Source organism: Serinus canaria, chromosome 9 (genome assembly GCF_022539315.1).
Source record: "Serinus canaria isolate serCan28SL12 chromosome 9, serCan2020, whole genome shotgun sequence".
In the NCBI taxonomy this organism is placed as follows: domain Eukaryota; kingdom Metazoa; phylum Chordata; class Aves; order Passeriformes; family Fringillidae; genus Serinus; species Serinus canaria.
Genome location: NC_066323.1, coordinates 11361294 through 11382171, shown reverse-complemented (window position 1 = coordinate 11382171; position 20878 = coordinate 11361294). Strand labels below are relative to the sequence as shown.

The 20878-nt window shown below is 46.6% G+C and overlaps 1 protein-coding gene across 1 annotated transcript in view; it reads left to right on the top strand.

Moving 5' to 3' along the window:
• MB21D2 (Mab-21 domain containing 2) overlaps positions 1 to 11141 on the top strand; it is a 57895-nt gene extending 46754 nt beyond the window's left edge. The window contains exon 2 of the mRNA XM_030227376.2: positions 7528 to 11141. Coding sequence (XP_030083236.1) covers positions 7528 to 8792 — 1265 coding nt within the window. The 3' untranslated portion in view covers positions 8793 to 11141. The remainder of the gene's footprint in view (positions 1 to 7527) is intronic.
• The last annotated feature ends 9737 nt before the right edge of the window (positions 11142 to 20878 follow it).

Here is a 20878-nt window from a genome sequence, read left to right as displayed (position 1 = left end):
GCAACCTCGGAGTCAAGTTCTGCCTGATATGTACTTGTGCCTCTGTGGCTGACTGGAGTGAGAGGAGAATGTGTTCCCAGGTTTGGAAGGGAATGGCTTTGCTCATCAGTGGAGAGCTGCCACGTGTTTTCTGTGAGAGGCACCTGGTGCTGACTCCTCAGATTGGATTGAGAGCTCAAGGGAGGCTGGGGACTTTGTTCCCATGTGCAGTCTCCAAAACCTTACCCTGTCCTACTTCCACAGCTCTTTTGCAGTGTCAGCAACACCCCTTGTAAAGTGATGGGATTGGTGTTGGCTTTTACAAGGGGAACATCCTGAAGGTGAAATTCAATACTGGGGAGGAAGACTCCATTACATTAAGCAAACCTGCAGTGAAGTGGGGCTAATTTAGCAAGCAAGGCTGCTGAGGTATTTCCCAGAGGACTGTGAAGACACTCACCCAGAAGTCACCTTTTCATGCAGTGTTGACCATCTCATTTCACTTGAGTGTAGCAATACCAGGGCCCACACAATTGCAGATCAGGACAGTTGGCTAAAAAAAGTTTAAATAAGTTGTCCTTTTCAATGTGGAAGGAAGATGATTGATGAAGCTGTGTAAGATCTTCAGTGATCTATGGAAGGTGCCATGGTTAGGTGATTTTCTTCATTTCCTAGCAAGCTAGCAAAAGGAAGTCCTTTTGGCACACGTTTTGTGAAACACGGTGCTGCAAGGCACTGACTATAACAAAAATATAACTGATTTACAAAGCAATGAGAGACATTCCAGGCAGATAAGTCTGTCAGTGCTATTAAAGACAAACCTTCAAATACTGCCTCTGGGTTGGGAAATATGAAAGCCAGAGAGTGCTTGGAGATTGCAGAGGGAAAATTATTATGCTGTACTTTCCTTGCTCTTAATGCTTCTCTGAAACCCTCAGCAGTAGTTGCCTGAGCCAGGGTGCTACAGTAGGTGGACATGTCATGTACCACTCTGAGGTTATTGGGCTCTTGTGAGGGTCTCAGTAACAGGGAAGGAACTTGGAAAAACAAGGGCAGAACGGCCTCTCCTGCAAGCTGCGTGTTTGCACTCAAGATGCTCAACCTGGTTTGTGCCCACTGCTGTTACCTTCTAATCAGATCCAAGAGAGGAATCCTGGTGAGTCTCCCCCAGGGTAGCATCTTGCTGAATGTTTAGCAGTGCTCTGTAGGGGTGTGAGCAGAAATGGCCCATCCAGACCTTGTGTAGCCCTTGCCAAATGTGCACTCTCAGTCCCAGAGGGTGGAGCTGTTAAAACAATCTGTCCCTTGGCATATTTTGTCTCTGGCATTGCAGTTCCAGGCGAGGTGGCATCTTGTGCCATTTCCAAAGGGAATTTCATGTCTTATGCACATTTGAAAATATGGACACTGTATGGACACAGTGTGCAGTGTTAACTGGGGTGTAGCAGCAACTTGTTCTTATAGCTATCCTCTCTGTTCCCTCTGTTCTGCTTGTCAGCTGTTTTCAGACCTCATCACCCACATTCTTCAGACCCAAGAGCACCTCTTTGACTTGCACTTCATATTCCATGTAGGCTTTCACCTTTCATCACTCCTATTAGTTTGGCTACTATGACTCTGGAGATGAGACTCTTGAATGGGCAGACTGGCATGGTGGAAACCTAGCATCAGTTTGGAACTGACTCTCAAACTCTTCCTGCCTAGAGTAGAGGTGCACAGCAATGTGGGGGCTCCCTCTGAAAATGCTGGTTCCAGCTCTGGGAGCAATCTGGTCCTGCTGTTGTGGTCTCTGAGCCCTGACTGGTTTAGCCAAGCAGATCACTACAGAAACACTGCTGCTGGTTTTGGTGCCAGAGTGGGTTTAGATGTTTGTGACAGCACCACTCTTCACTGTACAGGCTTACCCTTTGAATCTGGGCTCTTTCTTGGTTTTTTGGGTGTTTTTTTTCCTTTCTTTTTTTTTTTTCTTTTTTTTTTTTTCTTTTTTTTTTTCCCCTGCTTGCACCATGAAAAACTCCTTTCCATTACCAAACAGGATTTCAGCGAGGTGGGTGGCTTCCACCAGGACACATGAAAAATGGCAAAAAACTGGGACACTACTTTAAAGATTGTTTTTAAAGAAGACTCTGGAGAAAGGAGCTGATTTCTTTTACGAGGGGGTGCTGTCTCCCTGCAGTGTGTTCTGTCACCATGTCACAAGATTTCTAAAAGGAGCAGAATCAGTAGGACACTGGTGTATCAGTCTGCAAGGAGCAGCTTCCTTCGCTCGCATCCCATATTTGACTGAACTGGCATCACATGGTTCAGTCTCCCCACTCTTCTCCCACCCCCTGCCTGCTTCCGCCAACAGTCCTCCCAAAATGTGCTTTGTAACTGAAGACTCCCCTAAAGAGCTGACTCTTCCAGTTCTCCTGCGTAACAAAAACTTGTGCTGCTCATAAATAGAATTGCAATTACCAAGGGAAACAGAAGAATCTGTGCAGTCCAGATGCATCAGAGCGGCCTCTCATCTTGTCTTAAAGAAGCCTCTGAAATTCAACACACACTGCACAGGCATAGCTGGGAGACCTCTGCAGAAATCTTCCTTTTGAGCAGCCACTGTCTGATCATCCAGGAAGTCAGACTTACTTAGGTCTTGGACTTAGAGGATGGTAACGATTTCATATAGAAGAAAAAAGGCATTGTGTAGGATAACCTGTGAGGAAAAATCAAGAGCCTTGACTATGCATGCTGGGTCCTGTGGAAGGATTAAGCAGTAGTAGAAAAGAGGGAGGCAGTAGAATATGTGAGTGGTCCTTAGCTTTTCCTGTAGAGCAGATCACATCTATAAGGAAGGTCCCTCGTATATATCTTCTCCCTAGGCTGCCAGGGAACTCAAGGGGGGCATACACCATTTAGTGCCTGGTCTGGCTTGGCTCCCAGAAGAATTCCTGTGATAGGCTTCTTCTGTGTGCAAGATTCTGCTGATTCTCCTCTGTGGAACCTTTCTGAGCCCTCCATTGCTCCTTTGACCTCTCTAGTTCCCATGCAGCAGAAGCCTCCCTGAATTCAGTGACTGCCCTGAACATCACCCCATTCAGTTTGATGAGACCAAGTTGGACTAACAGAACAGCATCTTGCTTTGCCATGTTTCCTTTTGGTGGCAATGGTTGCACATCTAAAGCTTCAGGAAGAAAGACTTCAAGAAGGAACCCAAAATTAGGAAATGCATATGTTAGAAATAAGTTTTTACACCATGTTTTTCTTGTCATCAGTTTCTTCAAAGACAAATCTGTGTGTTCCTCCTTATTTACACAAAGCTAGTCATGAAATAGCAGTGGATCCCAGCACACACTGCAATGGTCATGAAATCAGTGAATCTGAAATTCTGTCATGGTTGGAGAGCATTTTTGCGTTGCAGGTTTTTTTTTTTTGTTTTCAATGGGAAGAATAGTCTCTGTGTCATCTGCATCAGAGTCACAGTTCATTCAAGGATGTGTCCCAGATGTAGGTGTTATATAAAGTAAAATCACTTTTCTCTTTGTATCTTAGTGCTTGAAGTAGAAATAAATCCTTTTTTTCCTAACACTGAAGAAACAACAAAGGAACAATGTTCTGTTGGTAGAACTCACTTGCTCACCTGTGTTCCTCTGAATTCATGTTTACTAAACCATCCAGCAAGCATAGCCTACAGGTGGTGCTCCTGATTCTTACAATCCTTGCCTTTCTCATGCTTGCAAGCATACTTACCTGTTAGAATGCCAAAATTACTAGCTAGGGAAGATCTTAAAATAGTTACAGATCTAGAAAAACAGAACTCCTTTAAGGTGCTTTAGAAAGAAGTGGTAACTGTACACCAGTCTCTCACTTAGCTTTGCCAAACAACCTTTTCAGTGTCACACAAGGTACTACTGCAAATTATGTGTCTTGCCTGGTAGCTGCAAGAGGCTTCTTATGTATCAGTGAACCTACTTTGTTACCATGAGAACTGGTCCTTCAGCTAAAATTTGTTTTGTGTGTTTGACCCTACAAATTCTGGTGTAGTCTTTACAGACAACTGCACAGATCTTCTATAAATTTCAGTAGTTTTTCTGTAACCCCTATTGTCTCCTCCTCCCAGGTGGTCCTGGGACTGAGATAAAAAGAACAGAGTTCAAACTGCCCACTGATGCTATTAAGTACTTGGGCTGAGTACCAGTCTTGGTATTTTTCTTTGTATTGCACTCACCTGCTTGCTGAACTGGAGTGCCTACTTGTGTTGTACTTTCATGGGCTGCAGAAACTTGGGGTGAAAGCTTTGTGACAGGGTGGTGTGTGCACACAGTTCTGGCTGATGGGATTCCTTGAGATCCCTTCACATTTCAAATAGATTTGTGAGCAAGGGGGGCAGTTTGAAGACACTGCAAACCCCTAAACCCTTAGGTAATCCTGAATTTGGCCAGCTCAACTATTTATAGAACACTCTATGCCTATTCTAAATATACTTTCCTCAAGGGGACCTTAACTCCCTGCTCCACCACTTCAGTTGGATCAGCAATGCTGCTGTGATCATTTAGCAAAAATTCCTTCTTTTGCTCTGTGGCAGAGCTGCAGATGTTGCTGGTTTGGGACTTGAAGGGGAAATTCTGTGCCAAGCAGAGCTCAGGGGTTTGAATTTAAACTGCAGCCAGCCAGGTAGAGAGAGATTGATGATATATTAGATCATTTCCTGCAACCATTTCCTTACTATTTTTCAATATTTCTCTTCTGCTGGTAGGTCTAGAGTTCTGGAGAGGGAAAATCAAGTGACTCATTGACAGTGTACAGAAGGCAGGGCTTGAGTCTTGCTGCTGATTGAATGGGGTTGGACTATCAACTCTATTGCTCCCATGTAAGGACAGCGGTTTTCTTCAGGCCAACGAGAGCAACCCATCCAACAGCAGATTCTGGAGTGGGGAATTTCTTTGGAAAAATCCTGATTTTCTTTTTTAGTTGAAGACTCTGAGATAGAAGTTCCGGTGCAAAGGGCCCATTGCAGAGCATTTTTCATCCTTTAAGTTTAAAAATATCTAGAAAAATGTATCCTTTATTGAGTCCCATAGGTTTGGACATTTTCTCCTGTAGGATAGTTACAATTTGTCTGCCTATCTCTGGCACATCTGCAGATCTGTATGGCAGATGCTGAAGAGCACCATCCTGAGTGGGAAATTTTGGCTGAGTGTAGAGGCAGGATGGGCCATCCAAACCCTTCATATCACGAATAGCTGTGCTGCCCCACAGTAAGGGCCAGTAGTACATTAATCTTTGGGGGGAAAAAAAATTGCTCCTTGTCCCTATGATGTGATTGATCCAGACTCTACTTTGTGGGTATTGGACTCAACTTCCAGCAGAGGTGTAAAGCACTAAGGCTGCTTGCACTGGTTCAAGGACAGGATTCAGAGGCAGTGTGTCAGTGGTGTCTGCAGGAGTCACGTCAGTTGAGGTACCCATTAGAAAACCCCTTCTGGGTACAGCAAAAGAGTGACTGCCACTTATTTGGCCTCTGGCATAGGGAAGCCTGTGTAAGACTTTGCTGCTCCACAGATCAGGGTAGCATAGCTCACTGTGTGTCTAAGCCTCAGAAAATGTTTTTGAGGTTGACAGAAGCTTTTTTTAGTCATTACCCTTTGAGGATGAACAGGGCAGCGTGTGGCAAGATCGCAGAATGGGATTAGCTCAGGATTTAGCAGGAAGAGTTCCTTAGCACTCCTTTAGAGCTATTTCCTTCTATTGCAGCCCCTGGAGCTGCATGAAATAGAAGGGTTTATGTCCTTGCTGCCTGGCAGGAAAATCATCCCAGCTCAGTGCAGCAAAATGGACTGGGTCCAGTGCTCTTGGAAGGAATGAAACAAGTAAAATGTGTTTAACAAGGAATTTCACATGGGGGCTTTCAGGTACACTGCCTTGGCTTTCCCAAGGAATCAGTGTCCACAGAGCTTTAGATTTTGCTCTGGTCATGGCTTACCTATATGCATACAGGTAGCATTTCCTTGTTGCTGTCCTAGCACGCAGGGAAGGACAGGGGAGTCTGTCTGAAAGCACTGCAGTGCCACTCAGCCTAGTGCAGCCCTCGGTGCCTTGCGGTGCTGCTGCTGCTCTCTGCTAGGGTGATCCACTCAGTGCAGGCAGTGTCTGTGATCCTACAGGGATGCATTATCTCAGGAAAGGCTCTGCAGTCACTGGGACTATGACAGGATGGGTACTCAGACTGTAGTGCTGATCATTTGTGTTTCACATTCTTGATGTGTCTGCCTGTGATTTCTGGGCTGACAGAGTGACTGTCAGCTTTCTGGCTCACTCTATTATGCCTTTGGCTAGCTATTCCCACTGCTGTCTCCCTAAGACTGCCTTCCTTTTAATGGAAGTTGCCCATTTGACCATTCTTGATGTAAACAAACCATATTGCCTTCAGAAGCTGGACTCAGTAATGCATGCCAACAGAAACTAGTGCATTTGTACTTGTAAGGAATAAAATCTATCCCTTTTTCAGTGCTTCTAACAACTTCAGCATCTCCATTCAGAACCACTGGCCTTTGTTCCCTCATGGCTGAGGTGTGGCGGCTGAATTGAGGCTGGGAAGCAACCAAAAGCGTTTAACCACAAGAGGAACACCAGCAGTGAATCAGCCCAGAAAGCAGGAGCAGACTGCAGAGCAGTTGAAGTGCAAAGCTCAATTTTAAGCCTAATTTGAACACTGAATGAGGTGCTAATATCTCAGCTTCTGTGTAGAGTCTCAGTCTGCTGTTCATGTTCTGTGGACACAGTACAGTGGGGTGTATTTATAGAATTCCTGGTGAAAAGCTGGCTTTGTACGGCTGGTATGGGCACTGCAGGGTGAATGTCCTGTCTGGTTTTGGTGCTGAAAGTAAAAATCTGTCTTCATGTCTGTGTTCTGGGGAGCTGATCAGATATTTTATGTCATTGCAGCTTGAAGAGCCAATTTCAGAGCTGGCTTCTCTAATTGCCTGGTCATTTAACCTGTTCCACTCGCCCATAAGAGAAGGATGCATTTCTTTTGTTCATGTTGCCTTTTTCATCCGTAAATGTAAAGCAGATTGTGAAATCAGACCTGCTTGAACTAACATTTGTAGCTATTCATTCACCCATGAACAAACCACATCCCTGATGCTGGTCCAGCTTTTTTCTCTACCAGAGAGAAAATAAGAACAGCAAGTCAATTAATACTCTCTTTTCTCTATGGAGTGTTTGTGAAACATTTGGATACTCTGGAAATGAATGTCAACATGGTGAAAAACTGGTTTAAAAGGTGTTTAAAAAGTTACATTTAGTTCTAGAAGTAGCTTTGCTGCTTTTTTCCATTGCTTGAAATGTGGTGTTTAGGATGGACTTCACACATTCCCAGGAATGCAGGGAAGGGGAGATCAAAGGTTGTCTGAGTGCTGGGCCTGATGTATGTTTTTGCCACACCAAAAGTTATACATACCGCTGGTTGCTTTCTTTTCCTGCTGGGCATGGAATGGGTTTTAATCCTGGTTAGATCCTGGATCTGTTTGCCTGTTTTGAAAGGACTTCTCCTTCTGTCTTTTTCAGGCATGGTTCAGAAACTCGACCAGAAGCTGCCTGTAGCCAACGAGTACCTGCTGCTGTCGGGCGGCGTGCGGGAGGGTGTGGTGGACATTGACCTCGATGAGCTGAATGTTTATGCCCGGGGCACAGACTATGACATGGACTTCACCCTGCTGGTGCCCGCGCTGAAGCTGCACGACCGCAACCAGCCGGTGACGCTGGACATGCGCCACTCGGCCCTGTGCCACTCCTGGCTGAGCCTGCGCCTGTTCGACGAAGGCACCATCAGCAAGTGGAAGGACTGCTGCACAATCGTGGACCATATCAATGGAGCCACCAATTACTTCTTCTCCCCCACAAAAGTTGCAGACTGGTTCTATGAGTCCATTAGCATTGTGCTCTCCGAGATCCAGAAAAAGCCCCAGCGAGGGATGCCAAAGGTGGAGAAGGTAGAAAAGAATGGGACTATCATATCCATTATTTTGGGAGTGGGCAGCAGCCGCATGCTGTATGACATTGTCCCTGTGGTGTCCTTCAAAGGCTGGCCGGCTGTGGCACAGAGCTGGCTGATGGAGAACCACTTCTGGGACGGGAAGATCACGGAGGAGGAAGTCATAAGTGGGTTTTACTTAGTGCCTGCATGTTCCTACAAGGGGAAGAAGGACAATGAATGGAGGCTGTCGTTTGCCAGGAGTGAAGTGCAGCTGAAAAAGTGCATCTCCAGCAGCCTCATGCAAGCCTACCAGGCCTGCAAAGCCATCATCATCAAACTGCTGTCCCGCCCCAAAGCCATTAGTCCATATCACCTGCGGAGCATGATGCTGTGGGCTTGTGACAGGCTGCCAGCCAGCTACCTAGCCCAGGAGGATTACGCAGCCCATTTCCTCCTGGGTCTCATCGATGATCTCCAGCACTGCTTGGTCAACAAGATGTGCCCTAACTACTTCATCCCGCAGTGCAACATGCTGGAGCACCTCTCGGAAGACACGGTGATGCTCCACGCGCGGAAGCTGTCCTCGGTGCGCTCCGACCCTGCCGAGCACCTCCGGACTGCCATCGAGCACGTCAAGGCAGCCAACAGGCTGACCCTGGAGCTGCAGCGGCGGGGCAGCACCACCAGCATCCCCTCCCCGCAGTCCGATGGAGGGGACCCCAACCAGCCCGACGACCGGTTAGCCAAAAAGTTGCAACAGCTAGTGACTGAGAACCCCGGAAAGTCCATCTCTGTCTTCATTAATCCAGATGATGTCACAAGGCCCCACTTCAGAATTGATGATAAATTTTTCTGAGCTTTCGTCAATGTTTCTTGGGATTTTTATTTGTTTTATTTTTTAAAACTCTTGCAGTGCGCAGGTTTTTTAATTTGGTTTTCCTTGATGACTTAGTCTCTTGGTTTTTACATATCCAGCATAGATTGGATCTGTTGAGAACAATCTGAACAAATAATAAATCCTGTTTCTGCAGGACAGTGCAGATTTTGGAACAGTATATTATTATTTCATTGCTGCTTTTTATTTTTTTTTTTTTTTTAACTCACCCTGCTCCATTGTCTGTGAGTAGTTTCTAAAGGAGGACATGCATCATAAACACAAGCCACAGTGTAATGTAGGGGTTTTTCCCAAGCTTCCATAATTTGTGTACATTGTTGGGCCGGGAGAAAGAACAACTCACCTCCGTTGCTTCAGAAATTCACTTCTTTTTCCATGAGCTTCCATCCCCCTAAAGAAACGAGGAGAGGCTGGGTTGGAAAGCACTACTGGTAATCTGATGAGGCCAAATCTACGGGGCTGAAGCCCAGTTCATCTGTTCTTCACATTTCTGATACAGGGGAGAAAGCTGACTTTAAAGATGATGATGCAGCTTTTTGGGGAAAGAGTTGTTTCTGTTTTGATCTACTTTTTGAATGTAATTGTTCATTAATTGGACCTTGTACAGTCCAGAGGGTTGTTTCTGCTGCTTTTCCATGCGGAATAAGGTTATGGAATGTTAGTTTTAGTGTGTGTAATTATTCAAAGCCTTATTTAAATTCTATTAAAGAACATACCATTTTAAATGTAATTGCACTAATGAAATCTCTGCCATTACCTCAGTCCCACTGTTTGTGTTTCTTTCATGAATTAGCATCTGTTATTAGGTCTCAATATTGCTGATTGCTTGAGACCCCTCTGGTCTCATGGTTTCAGGTGATTTCTTGATTGTCTTTTGTAAAAGACTTCCTTGTTAGCCCGGCTATGTGTGAGCAGTCAGTTTTGCATTGGCATATTTCTTTGGATGCGTATTGTGTGTTGCAGTGCATATTGCATTAATATGTATTGCATGTTGTTGAAACAGGTTTACCATTAGATAAGGATGTAATGCTAAAGCAGTGGTATGTGCAAAGTGAATCAGCCAGACCTCCAGCAAAGGAGCTACCTTGCTTCTCTAATGCATGTATTAGGCCTGATCCTTTCTGGCAGTTACCATTCCCTGGACTCCTGAGAACTTTCTGACTCACCCTGGGATATGGGAGATCTTACTCTGGTCTCATGTTTGCAAAAGTTGTGTTTGTGTGTAAACTTGTGGTGCAACAGTAGCCTTGAAAAACACATACACTTTCTTCTGTGTGTAGGGTAAGCTGTATGGTAACAAGGGTTAGTCTGAGCCAAAAATAATTCCAAGAGTTCAAGGATAGAGTGACTTATTGTGGCTGGCTGGCCAGTGACTGATATTTAGGCCTTAAATCAGCAATTTGGGCTTACTGATTATCCCAGAGACGCTGTTCTGATCCAAACTTGATGCATGTGTTAAAATGTGATTATTAGAGCAGGTTGAAGTATTTTTAAAATATTTGACAGACAAATGAGGTGCATATCTAGTAAATTCTAACTGATAAAAATTGTGTATGAAAAATGTGTCACTTTTTCAGTCCAGCCTTTGTGGTAAAGAAACCAGGCTGGTGGAGCAGCACACCAACAGCTTTGGCAACTGCTATATTAGATGGCAGGGAGGTTTCAATACGTGATCTAGTGCCCAAGTCATGTCTTAAAACTTCAGCTCCTCCATCTCTTGGGCATAATTGAAAACTTCACCCCATTGCTATAGCCAAGATGTTCACATTTACCTGAATTTACTGGTACACACAACAAGCTCTCAGAAGTTGCTGGCCTGATGGAGTGGATGAGGATTTAACCTTAAAGCACAATTGGCTCTTGATCATGAGCCCAGTGCAGCTGCAGTTTGGTCTGGGGAAGGACATGGATTGGCTTCAGCAGAAGCAGAGCTGGGTCCTACCCGTGTGGCTATTGCCAAAGATGAGTTTCCATAGAAACCTGTGAAACCTGCCTGGGGGAGGCAGGAGAAACAACGGGGAATCCTCTCCAGAAGTGTGTGGAAAATGCAGATTTGTTGAAATGGTTTCTTCCCCAGTCTCTGGAACTTCTGTTTGTTGAAAGAAGAGTCTGGGCTGCAGGATGAAGTTTCCCATCACTACATGAGAAACCTGCTCAGCACAAAGCAGCAGTAGCCTGGCAGGCAGAGTACTCTCCCAGGAGCCCCATTGTCTGTGCCAGTGCTCCTGAGATATGCAGAAACACAGCCTTCCTCATGCCAGTTCAATGTCCTGCTGACCAGCAGTTTGACTAGCCCATGTCAAGCTCTGGTGTGTGCTCCTTTTTTTGGTTTTAATTAAAAAAACGTTTTGAAAAGTATCCACCTTGTTCTTCCTGCATTCTGTGTGTTGTGGTTGGTTTGTTGGTTTTTTTTTTCTTGTGGGGGATTGGAGGCTTGACTTTTTACTGGACTGAAAAGCAGTTTTCCAGGTAGGTTTGTGAGAATGTTGTATCCTCTACCTGGATCATCTGTCTTCCCAGGAGACAGAATCCTAATCTGCAGTAGGTTTGTATCTGTCTAGTTTTTGTTCTTCTCCACATACCATAGTTAACGAAACAAGCTACCAGCCCAGAGGTGACAAGTGTTTTGTATATCAGAGAATACAAAAGACTATTTTCTTCCTTTTCCAGTGTCCCCTCTTGCCTTTGAGTATATGCTGGCACAGACTTGTGAAGTGCAGAAGTCTCTATGAGGGATTTCAAAGTAGTCAGTGGGTTTAGATACCAATGACCTTTTACTCTTTACTTCTCTCTGCAAGTTTCAAGGAAACCATGGTGCTTTTCCTGTTAGGGAGTTCTTGAAACTCATTCACACAAGCATTTTAGAGCATTCAGCCCCATGGGGTTAGAGACTTGGCCAAACTGACAAACGCTGAAATAAGAGGGAATTTGCTTTAAACTAGCAATGTAGGCATCTTCCCTGCTGATGTCAAGAGGAGACAAGTTACTGTTGTGAGCCAGTGTCTCCATGGGAGCTTCAGTTCTGCACCCACTGCTATGGCAGATAAGACTTTTTTTTTTCCTTTTCCTTTTGCCCATTAGCCACCTTTCTGCTGGCTTCTCCCTGTCCTGAGTGATGCTGCAAAAGGACTGGGACAGTTTGTGAGGGGCTGGCAGCATGTAGGATGGATCCCTTGTGAGTCTGTGAGTTACCAACTCCTACAGGGTTAAAAGGGAGGGAGTCCCAGCCAAGAGGGTCTGGCTTTGAGGCATCAGAAAGGTGGGGAGGAAGGAAAAGTGCTCTTCAGAGGCTCCACTTCACCTCCCAGTGTGATCCTCCTTGGGCATCCTGGCTCTGGTCCTACTCTTGGAACATGCTTTTGCCTTTGCTCTCTCCATAGGGTTACTCTCCAGCAGGACAGTGGGAGAAGCAGCTAATTTGACTGGTTCCAGTTGTTGTAAGTTCTGGGAGATGCTGAAAAAGCTGTCACTTCTTCAGAGGGACACCTGAGCTGCTGCAGAGGTGACAGAACCACCAGCTAAGGGGGGTTACTCTGTGCTGTTTTGGGATAACTCTTTTGAAGGCAGAAGGGAGCAAGAGACCAAGAACTTTGTTTCAGCCTGCAGTCTCTGCTCCTTCTGGCACGTTGTGTGAAGCCTCAGTCACTCTTGTCTGGCTGTGATAAATTGCTTTCTGCACATATTCCAATACTTTAGCCCAGAGAAGTGTTGGTGTTCTAACCAGAAAACTACAGCTTGGCATCAGAGTCACTCTTAGCAGCAAAATACCAGCAGGACTTTAACCATGCACTGCCCAAAATAGAAGCCAGTCCTCAAAAGCCTCTGAAAGAGCTGGTTTTTACTAGTGTGTTTTCTCTGTTGTCATTGTGACAAATAGCACTAATTTTGATCTAGATTCTTGGACTTTCCCTGATTGCCTTGTTCCAGTGGAGAGCAACCTTCTTTTGGCAGCTGTGGTGGTTCTGTGCTGGACACCTGAGCTCTGTGCCCTTCCACTGCTTGGCTTCCCCATGGAGGGCTGTGAGACAGGCTTGTGTCTGCTAAAACTTGACTGAAACAGGCATTGAAAGGTGGCAGTCACAATAAATTCCATTGGGAGACTTGAAAATATGCTTAAAACAAAGTGTGTGTACTTTGCTGGATAAAAGCTGGTTGTGACCAAAAGTAATCAGACATTTATCATATTTTCTGAACCCATGCATAATACTCGTGGCCATCCACAATGCAAGTGACTGTGGCTGAGGGGAAAGAAGTCAGACTTTGCTAATGATTATTTCTGATAATTTTTTTTTTTAAGGTGTGCATAGTCCATGCATCAAACTGCTTAAAAACATCCACCTGTCCCTTTTTCTGGGTTCAGTGCTGGATGCATTTTGCCACTTTGTCTTGTATTAAAGTGAGCGTGTTGGAAAGGCTGCTGGGCAGCTGAGAGTAGTAATGTTCACATTCTCCTGGCATTGCTCAGTGATTAGAAGTATTCAGCATGCAAATAGCTTGTTCAACTTCAGCAAGTACATCATCTCCCTCCTGCCAGCCTTGCTTGGGGTGAGCTAATGGACTTTTAACATTATACAGCTTAGAGAGCACTGTCTCTAATAGCTCCTGATTAAGCTCTCCAGAAAGGCAAATAACCATCATGGGGCAAAGGCTAAACCAGGGGAGGGGGGGAAAAGAACACCCTGGCCAAGGGACTCTTGCTGACATGTTTTGGGTTTAGGGACATTCAGCATTATATTTAGAACATTTTGGCTCTCGAGAACTGTCAAGTGAATCCAAATTTAATTCATCTGAATGCTTTTAGAATAGTGATAAAATAGCCCTCACTCCCTTCTCCTCCCCTTTTGCCATTTATAATCTATTATTTTAGGACTGCTCTGAGGAACTATTGTGTTTTCCTATTATCATTGTCCCTGGCTCAGCACTGTGCTTCCAGGCTGAATGTAGGCTTTTGGGGGTTATTTTTATCTTACTGGCCTTCTGTGGTAGAGGAACACACTCTCATTCAGTCTCCAGACAGCCTGATTCACCAGGCAGAGATGTGGGTGCATATTGGGGGCATCAGGCTCTCTTCAGACTGACTCAGCCCTGTCTTTCCCTCAGTTTTTGTGTGTTAGGAATATCAGTATGACAGACATGACCGAGGTCTTGCTAAGCACACAGCAGACGTGGTGTGTGATTCTGAAGTCAAGGAAGCTCCAGGGCAAAGTGAAAACTGAGCCCAAAAAGCCACTTTTCTCCCTGATTCTCAACCAATCTGGCTCCTTTGTTTTAGCTTTATTTTGGGGAGGTGGAGAGATGTGAGCTGCTTTTGTTCACTTCAGTGGGTACAAATCCCAGCTGTGGCCTAGGACGTCAGGCACTTCACTCATTTATGGCTTTGTCTCCAGGTCTCCCTGGCTTATGCCCTACCATGACTTTGGTAGATGGGAGAGGGGTTTATGCTTTGTTCAGCACTGTGTAAAGAAAGGAATGGGCATTTTTCATGAAGGGCTGTGACCTATTGTGTCCTTCCCCTGCTCCTGCGTGCCAAGGCTTACGCACACACTGTATTAATTGTGGGCTGCAGCTGATCACAGAGGGAATGCCAAGGTGTTTCTCTGCAGACCAGTCTTCACCCTTCAGCATCCCTTGCAGGGTAAGTCTGCTCCTGACTGAAGTCTGTGCTCTCAGAACAGACTTTGGCTGTGTTTGAAGGGTACAGGCTGGGTCTGTGCTCACTGAGGATGGCAGGCCAGGTTCCTACAGAACAGAGATAACTCCACTTGTCTGATGTGAAACACCCCAGAGAAGATAATCCTTCCTGCAGGGAGGCCACTGCAAAGTCTAACCTTTCCAGCACCACGACTTTTGCAGTGACCAGGAGCAGTCTCCATGACTTGTGCCACCATAGAGGCACCCTTGTGTCTCAGAGCTTACCTGTGTCACGTAGCTGCCACAGCTGCTGGGGCTCTTCTGCCTTCTGACACGTGAGGGATAGAGACCAGAACTGTCTCTGGTGGCTTTCATGTTTGACCTCCAGAGCTCATCTGATCCACCTTCAAACCAACATTTTTTAACAGCCTGTAAGAGACAAAAGAGCTGTAATGAAAAAAATCAAAGCTGCAACTTCATTGAGCTTTTCCAATAGGTTTCCTTTATTTGCTAATGGTTCTGCCTGATCTTGCTTGAGGTGCACAGTGCTCCTCAGTGCTCTGATTCATGAGATTATTTTGTTAATCAGTGGTGGCAAGATGGGGATTGGAAAGTGTTAACCCCTGGACTGCTGTGGGTACATAGAGATGTTATCTTGTGGAATTCTTGAGCTAGTTGCACTAACATCATCCCTGCTACTGATTAAAATGGATGGAACTATGGTGGGAAGTCATTACAGAAGGTTTCTAGGAAAGAGCACGAGCCCACCAGTTAAAGGAGATTCTAGAAATGGAACTCAGCTGTCCTGGGTCCCACCAGCCCACTGTGACTAATCCCACCAAGGCCTATGTTACCAGGTCAGTAGCACAAAACCAGTTCCTCAGTTGTTCCTTCCCCAAGGCATGGCTCTTTTCACATCAAAACCCACTGAAGGCAGAACGTGAAACCCAGTGCAGCAGGAGGTATGGAAAGAAATATATTTTAACTGTTTCCTCTGGTCTGCTTTGCCACTGCACCCAGCCTGCCCCATTCCTCTCTCCCTCTTTAAATAAACTCTCCAGAGGTGTTCTGCTATGCAGTAATGAACTGTAATGAAATAAATTAAGTTAAATGCTGCTGAATGGAGCTGCATAAATGCCTTGTCATATTTTGTTATAATCACCTCATGTGACTTCATTGTCTGTGTCATCTGTCTCTCCAGCTTACTCATGGAGCAGCACACACCATGGTGACTGGGCAGAAAAGGGAAGAAATGCAAGTTGATGTGAGTTGGAGTAAATAATTCAGAGGCACTGGTTGTTGCTCTGATACACAGAGCTGCCCAAGCTGCCAGGGCACACAGGTCCAGCACGCACAGAAATCACGCTTTCCCAAGGAAAAGCCAAATATGGAGGAAACTGAGCAAAGCCTCCAGCCTGTGACCTTCCAGCTCATTGAGCAGGTGGAAATCAGCAGTGTGGCTATTTGGAGGGCTGGAGTGAGGCTGCAGGGTGTGGGAGCAGCACCTGCACACTGGCACCTGTGATTGCAGTACTGTGCTTCATTGTGAAACTGGTTGAATACAGTCAGTGCTTCAGTTTGAAAGCCATTTCTGAATAAGAGCTCAAGAGAAAGAGGGTGGGGAAAAACCCCAAAACCTAAGAAGCAGTACTTTGTACACAGCCCTTCCACAGAGCACAGGCAAGAGTGAAAAGGAGCTTCACGTGGTCAGTTTTAATGTTGTGGTAGGCTTGGATTTCCTGCCAGCTGCCACCTCACAAGGAACCTTACTTTGCTGTGCTCTGCTTGGAAGGGGTATTGCTCTGGCAACACAGCTGTGATAACTTTGGAAAGATGCAGTTCTAAAGACAAACACAACCCCTTGTATGACTGCTCCACTGAGCACCAAGCACAGCTGTGGTTTGTGTGCACACTGAACCCTTAGTCTTCCAATTTCTTGCTGTATCAGTGTCTTAAAAGTTCTCCTCAACAGTGAAGTGTTTCTTACCTTGATAATTTTGTCCCAAATTAAGAGGAAGTCAGTGCAGTGGAACAGTGTGAGTATGAGGCACGTTCAGTAACTCCCATACACTGTGCCAGGAGATGTGCATGATGTTTGCAGCCCAGGTCCTGCCTGGCTTGCCTTTCCTGCCCCTCCATTCCTTCACACCCAGGCACATGCAGGAGATGTCTCAGGTGTGGTCTGGAGGTGCTGGGGGCAGCTACAGGCCCCCTCCCTGTGGTGGGCTCTGGGTTCAGCCCAGCAGGGCAGTCAGTAGCTCAGGGTGCTGTGTCTCAGGTGCTCACAGCTGCCCCAAATCCTGCTGAGTGCTCACCTTCCTTTCAGGCATGAACAACTGCAGCTGTGCAGCTGCACCTGCCTTGAGGAATGGAATGGATCCTGGCACAGAGCTGAGGGCTCATGAATTGCCATGGTGTGTGACTGGGGGTGGGATTTATTTGTCACAAAGAACTGAGTCAATGTGTCTGTTTATTTGTATAAACAGCTCTGAGGTCCAAGGGACCAGTGAGGCATTTAGACATCTGAGTCACACCCTCCAGCACTGCTGGTGCTTGTGGGCACAGACCTGGTCCCTCAAACACTGGTTTAATGCCACTGTCACATAATAACTGACCCTAGGGGCTGCCTGGGCCCAGTGTAACCACATGTACTCCTCTGGCCTGACTGCAAAAAGGTCCTTAAGATCCAAGTGCCATTTCTCCTTCAATAGTTACCCCTGGCTCACTGAACACTTCCCTTGAGAAGGCTCCCTGTGAGCCCAAGGGGCTCTGTCTGGGAGCCAAGGGCCACTGACAGCCAGGAGAAGATGGGCTGTGTCTGCCTCCCCTCCCAGCCCTCTGTGCTTGCCTTGGGGACAACAGCTGGGTCTCCTCCTGGGGACATTGAGCACCTGAACAGCACAGCCCCACGGGGGATCAGCCCAGCTCTCCCAAGCAAAGCAGCTGTACTGAGCTGCTCTCTCCTTCCATGGACTAGCGAGACCACAAGCAGCTCCCATTTCTGGGAAGAGCTCTCTCAGAGCCAGCTCAGGTACCTCACAACTGCATCTGGCAACAGATGAGAAACATCCACTCTGCTGGCAAAGCTAGGAAATGTCTCACAGCAGAACTGCAGCCTCCTAACCTTGCTGAACATAACCTCATCTCATCTGCCCACACTCCACACATCTGGCAGGAAAGGCATTATTTTGAGGTCAGGGTAAGGATGGGGAAGATATCTGCTGTTGTCAATTTTACATGCAGGACTTCAGCAAATGTCCACATTTGCCAGCCTGAATTCAAAAGATGGAGAGAGGGACATGAGGACAGAATAGCAACATGAGTTAATGAATGTGTTTGTAAAATAACCTCCTGTATGCATAACTCACTTTCAGTAGATGATTTTCAGCCTAGTCACAGAGAGGCCATGTTGGTTTGCACTTCTGCAGCCCCTGAAATTCCTTTGCAGTCAGTTAGAGACAGCACTCTCTGTTAAATATATATAGTACTGCTCCAGGTTCATTTAAAGAGAGTGATAATACATCATTGCTCCCAGTAGGGACATAGCTGCCTCATAGCTTATGTCTGCTGTCAGGCATTAAAGCTGGGCTTGAGTGGTGCCAATCGATAGTGGAAATGCAGCAGCTGGAACTGTTAAGTGCACCTTTAATGTTCCTTATGCAAACCCTGCCTCCCACCCGAGAGTACACCTGCTCAAACAAGCAAAGAAACAGGACTGACTCCTCTATTCCCTAAATAATCCCCAATATTTCCCCTATTTTTTGTAGTTTGTGTATCTTACTGAGGGGGGGTGGAAAGGAGAGTTTCTGAATCTGCAGAAGGTAGTAGCAGCCAAAATTAAGAAAAGAGCATTTCTTTTTTGGGACAAATGTCTGTTGCTCACACACTCGAGGACAGATCCTGGGCTGTCTCCAAGCCTACCAGGTCACTGGGTTCTGCCCCCTCGTCTGCTTAGTGCCTTCCAGGTCCTGCCTTGATTCTGACCAAAGCAGGTACATGTCCCTGACTCAGCTCGAGGCAGAGCTAGTGCCTGGCTGTTACATCCTCCTGTGCAGCCCCTGAGCCCCCCACACTGCAGCCAGCATTGCCACTGACCAGCCCCTCCTTCAGCCTGGAGCTGGGCCTGACTGCCCCTGGAGCCAGGAACCTGCTGCTCACATCAGCTTGGCTGGAGCTGGAATGTGCTCATGCTGAAAACCACTTCATCTGCTCTGAACACACGGGTGACACAGGGAGGGAGACCAGTGTTATGACAGGCAGGCCCGAGGCTTTGGGATCCCCATTTTATTCCATCTGTGAGCTGGAGCAATTGCAGCAATTCCTTCTCCCTCTGCCACACACAGCAAAGTAGATTAGAAGGTGAAAAAATCCCTTAGCTTTCTTATTTCTTTCTGCAGGGCAGCCCTGACCTTTGTGGCACACCTGGCCATGGCTGTGCCTGGGAAGGCTGATCCTTCCCAGCTGGAGCTGCTCCCAGCACGGGGAACTGACCCTGCAGCAAGGCTGGGCACAGCAACAGCCTGGGTGAGGGGCATTAGCAGCATTAGAAGGGTTATAAAGAGGGAATGAGGAGCATTGGGAAAGCCCTGTAGGGTGAGGTCTCTGTGCTCTGGAGGTGCCTGGCTCGGGGGCTGCTCTCAGAGGAAGGTCAGCGATGGATGGGGAAGTAAGTGAGCTTTCATGTGGTACTGGTGTGAATCTGTGCACAGTTTAATAGCAGCTCTGTGTCCTGAGCCTGGCCCCTGAACTGCAGGCAGACCCTGTGGTCATAAAGGGTCTTGAGCTGTGAAATGGTAGAGAAGGTGAATTTTGGTGGAAGTATGTGCTTGCCTTTCCTACTTCTCCATTTCCTCTTATCCAGAGATTACAGCAAAGCTGTGAGCTGAGTGAGATCAAAGGCCAGGGTTTGCTTGTTGTGTGTGGCAGGAGCTGGGGTGCCTAGAGAGCCTGAGGCAATGCTCTGGGAGTTGGAAGTAGCAATTGTCCTGTTGCTTTCCCCAGGAAAGGATCAAGGAAACAAAACAAGAAGTTACTGTGACTGCCTTCCAGATGTGCTCTCTGGAGGAGTCAGCTTTGGGGGGAGCTGAGCAGGAGAGAGCTGTTTGATCTTGAGGGCAAGAAGCCTTGGAAAGCCTGCAGGGCTTGATCTGGCTGAAGCTGTTGGTTCCCTGTGTGGTACCACTGCTCAGCCTGCAGACCTCCCTGGTGGGGAGTTGTGTGGTCAGACTGGCAAGAAAGGGCACGTCCTGGCACACAGTCAGGTTTCACCAGTAAGCTGGAGATTAGCAGGTGCTTATAGGTGGTTGTAAATCCTTGTGAGGTGCCATGGAGAGAAGGTGAAGTGTTCCCTTGGCTTGTTTCAAATTGCTGTGAAGGTGCATTGTGTGAGCTGAGGGAGCCTGCAAAGTGTTGTGGTCCATGTGCTTTGTGTTTGTGCTCCAGGGCTCACCCAGAGCAGTTTGGGTGCAGATGTATCTGTGAGCCCTGTTTGTGCTCAGATGGGTGCTTGGGGTGAGGGGCTGTTTGCCTTGCAGGGTGCCTGCTGTGAAGCCCAGAGTTTGCCCAGCTGGGCCCTAAGATCTCTTGCTCAAGTGAATTCAGTAGCTTGGTTATTTCCTTACTGGAGGAGTGTGCTGCCTGCAGGCTGAGCTAGGATTACCCCTGCCTGAAACACTTGCAGGAATGACTTCACTGACCCAAGCAGTGTGAGAGCCCTCAGCAGAGCACAGGTGTAAGTTTTAATGGCAATGCAGAAGTGTCCCAGGCTGTATTATCAGAGCCCTTACTCATTCCTTGAAGTCTTCAGGTTTTTAAAAGCAGAAACTGTGCAATGCAGCCTGATTTTGGCTTGTACTTTAAAGGCTGTAATTCCTCACCATGCTAAACTACCTCATTTCTCTACATTTTTTAAAGAAAGAAAACAATGGCCTGGGAAAGCAAAGTCCTGTTCTGGAGAAGTGTTGTTCAGACCACAATTCCTATCCTGGTGTTACAGCTCTCCTTGCCTGTGAGCACAGCTAAGGGGTCTGGTTACACCCTCTATCTCAGCTGGCTCTAGACATGGAGATGAGAGCAGCTCCTGTCTCATTTCTTAGGGAAACCCTCATGTGACTTACTTTGAGGGTGTGGAGCCAAGAGACAGCTTCCCTATGGGTGACTTGTTAAAAATGCAAACAAAACTCCAAAGAAGCAAATCCACCAAGTGCTGGAGAGACTCATTCTGCTGGCCCTGAAGTAAGAATTTCAGGCAGGTGTCTCAGCCAGGTGGTGGGTTCATTGCTGTTGCTCTCTGCATAGCCTGAGTAGTACATCAGTGGAAATGGGCAGAAGTCAGAGTTCTCAATTTCAGAACTTTAATCACAGAGTATGAAAATAAAAGCCACCACCTTCTTTTGCCTCTGCTCTCCCTCTTGTGA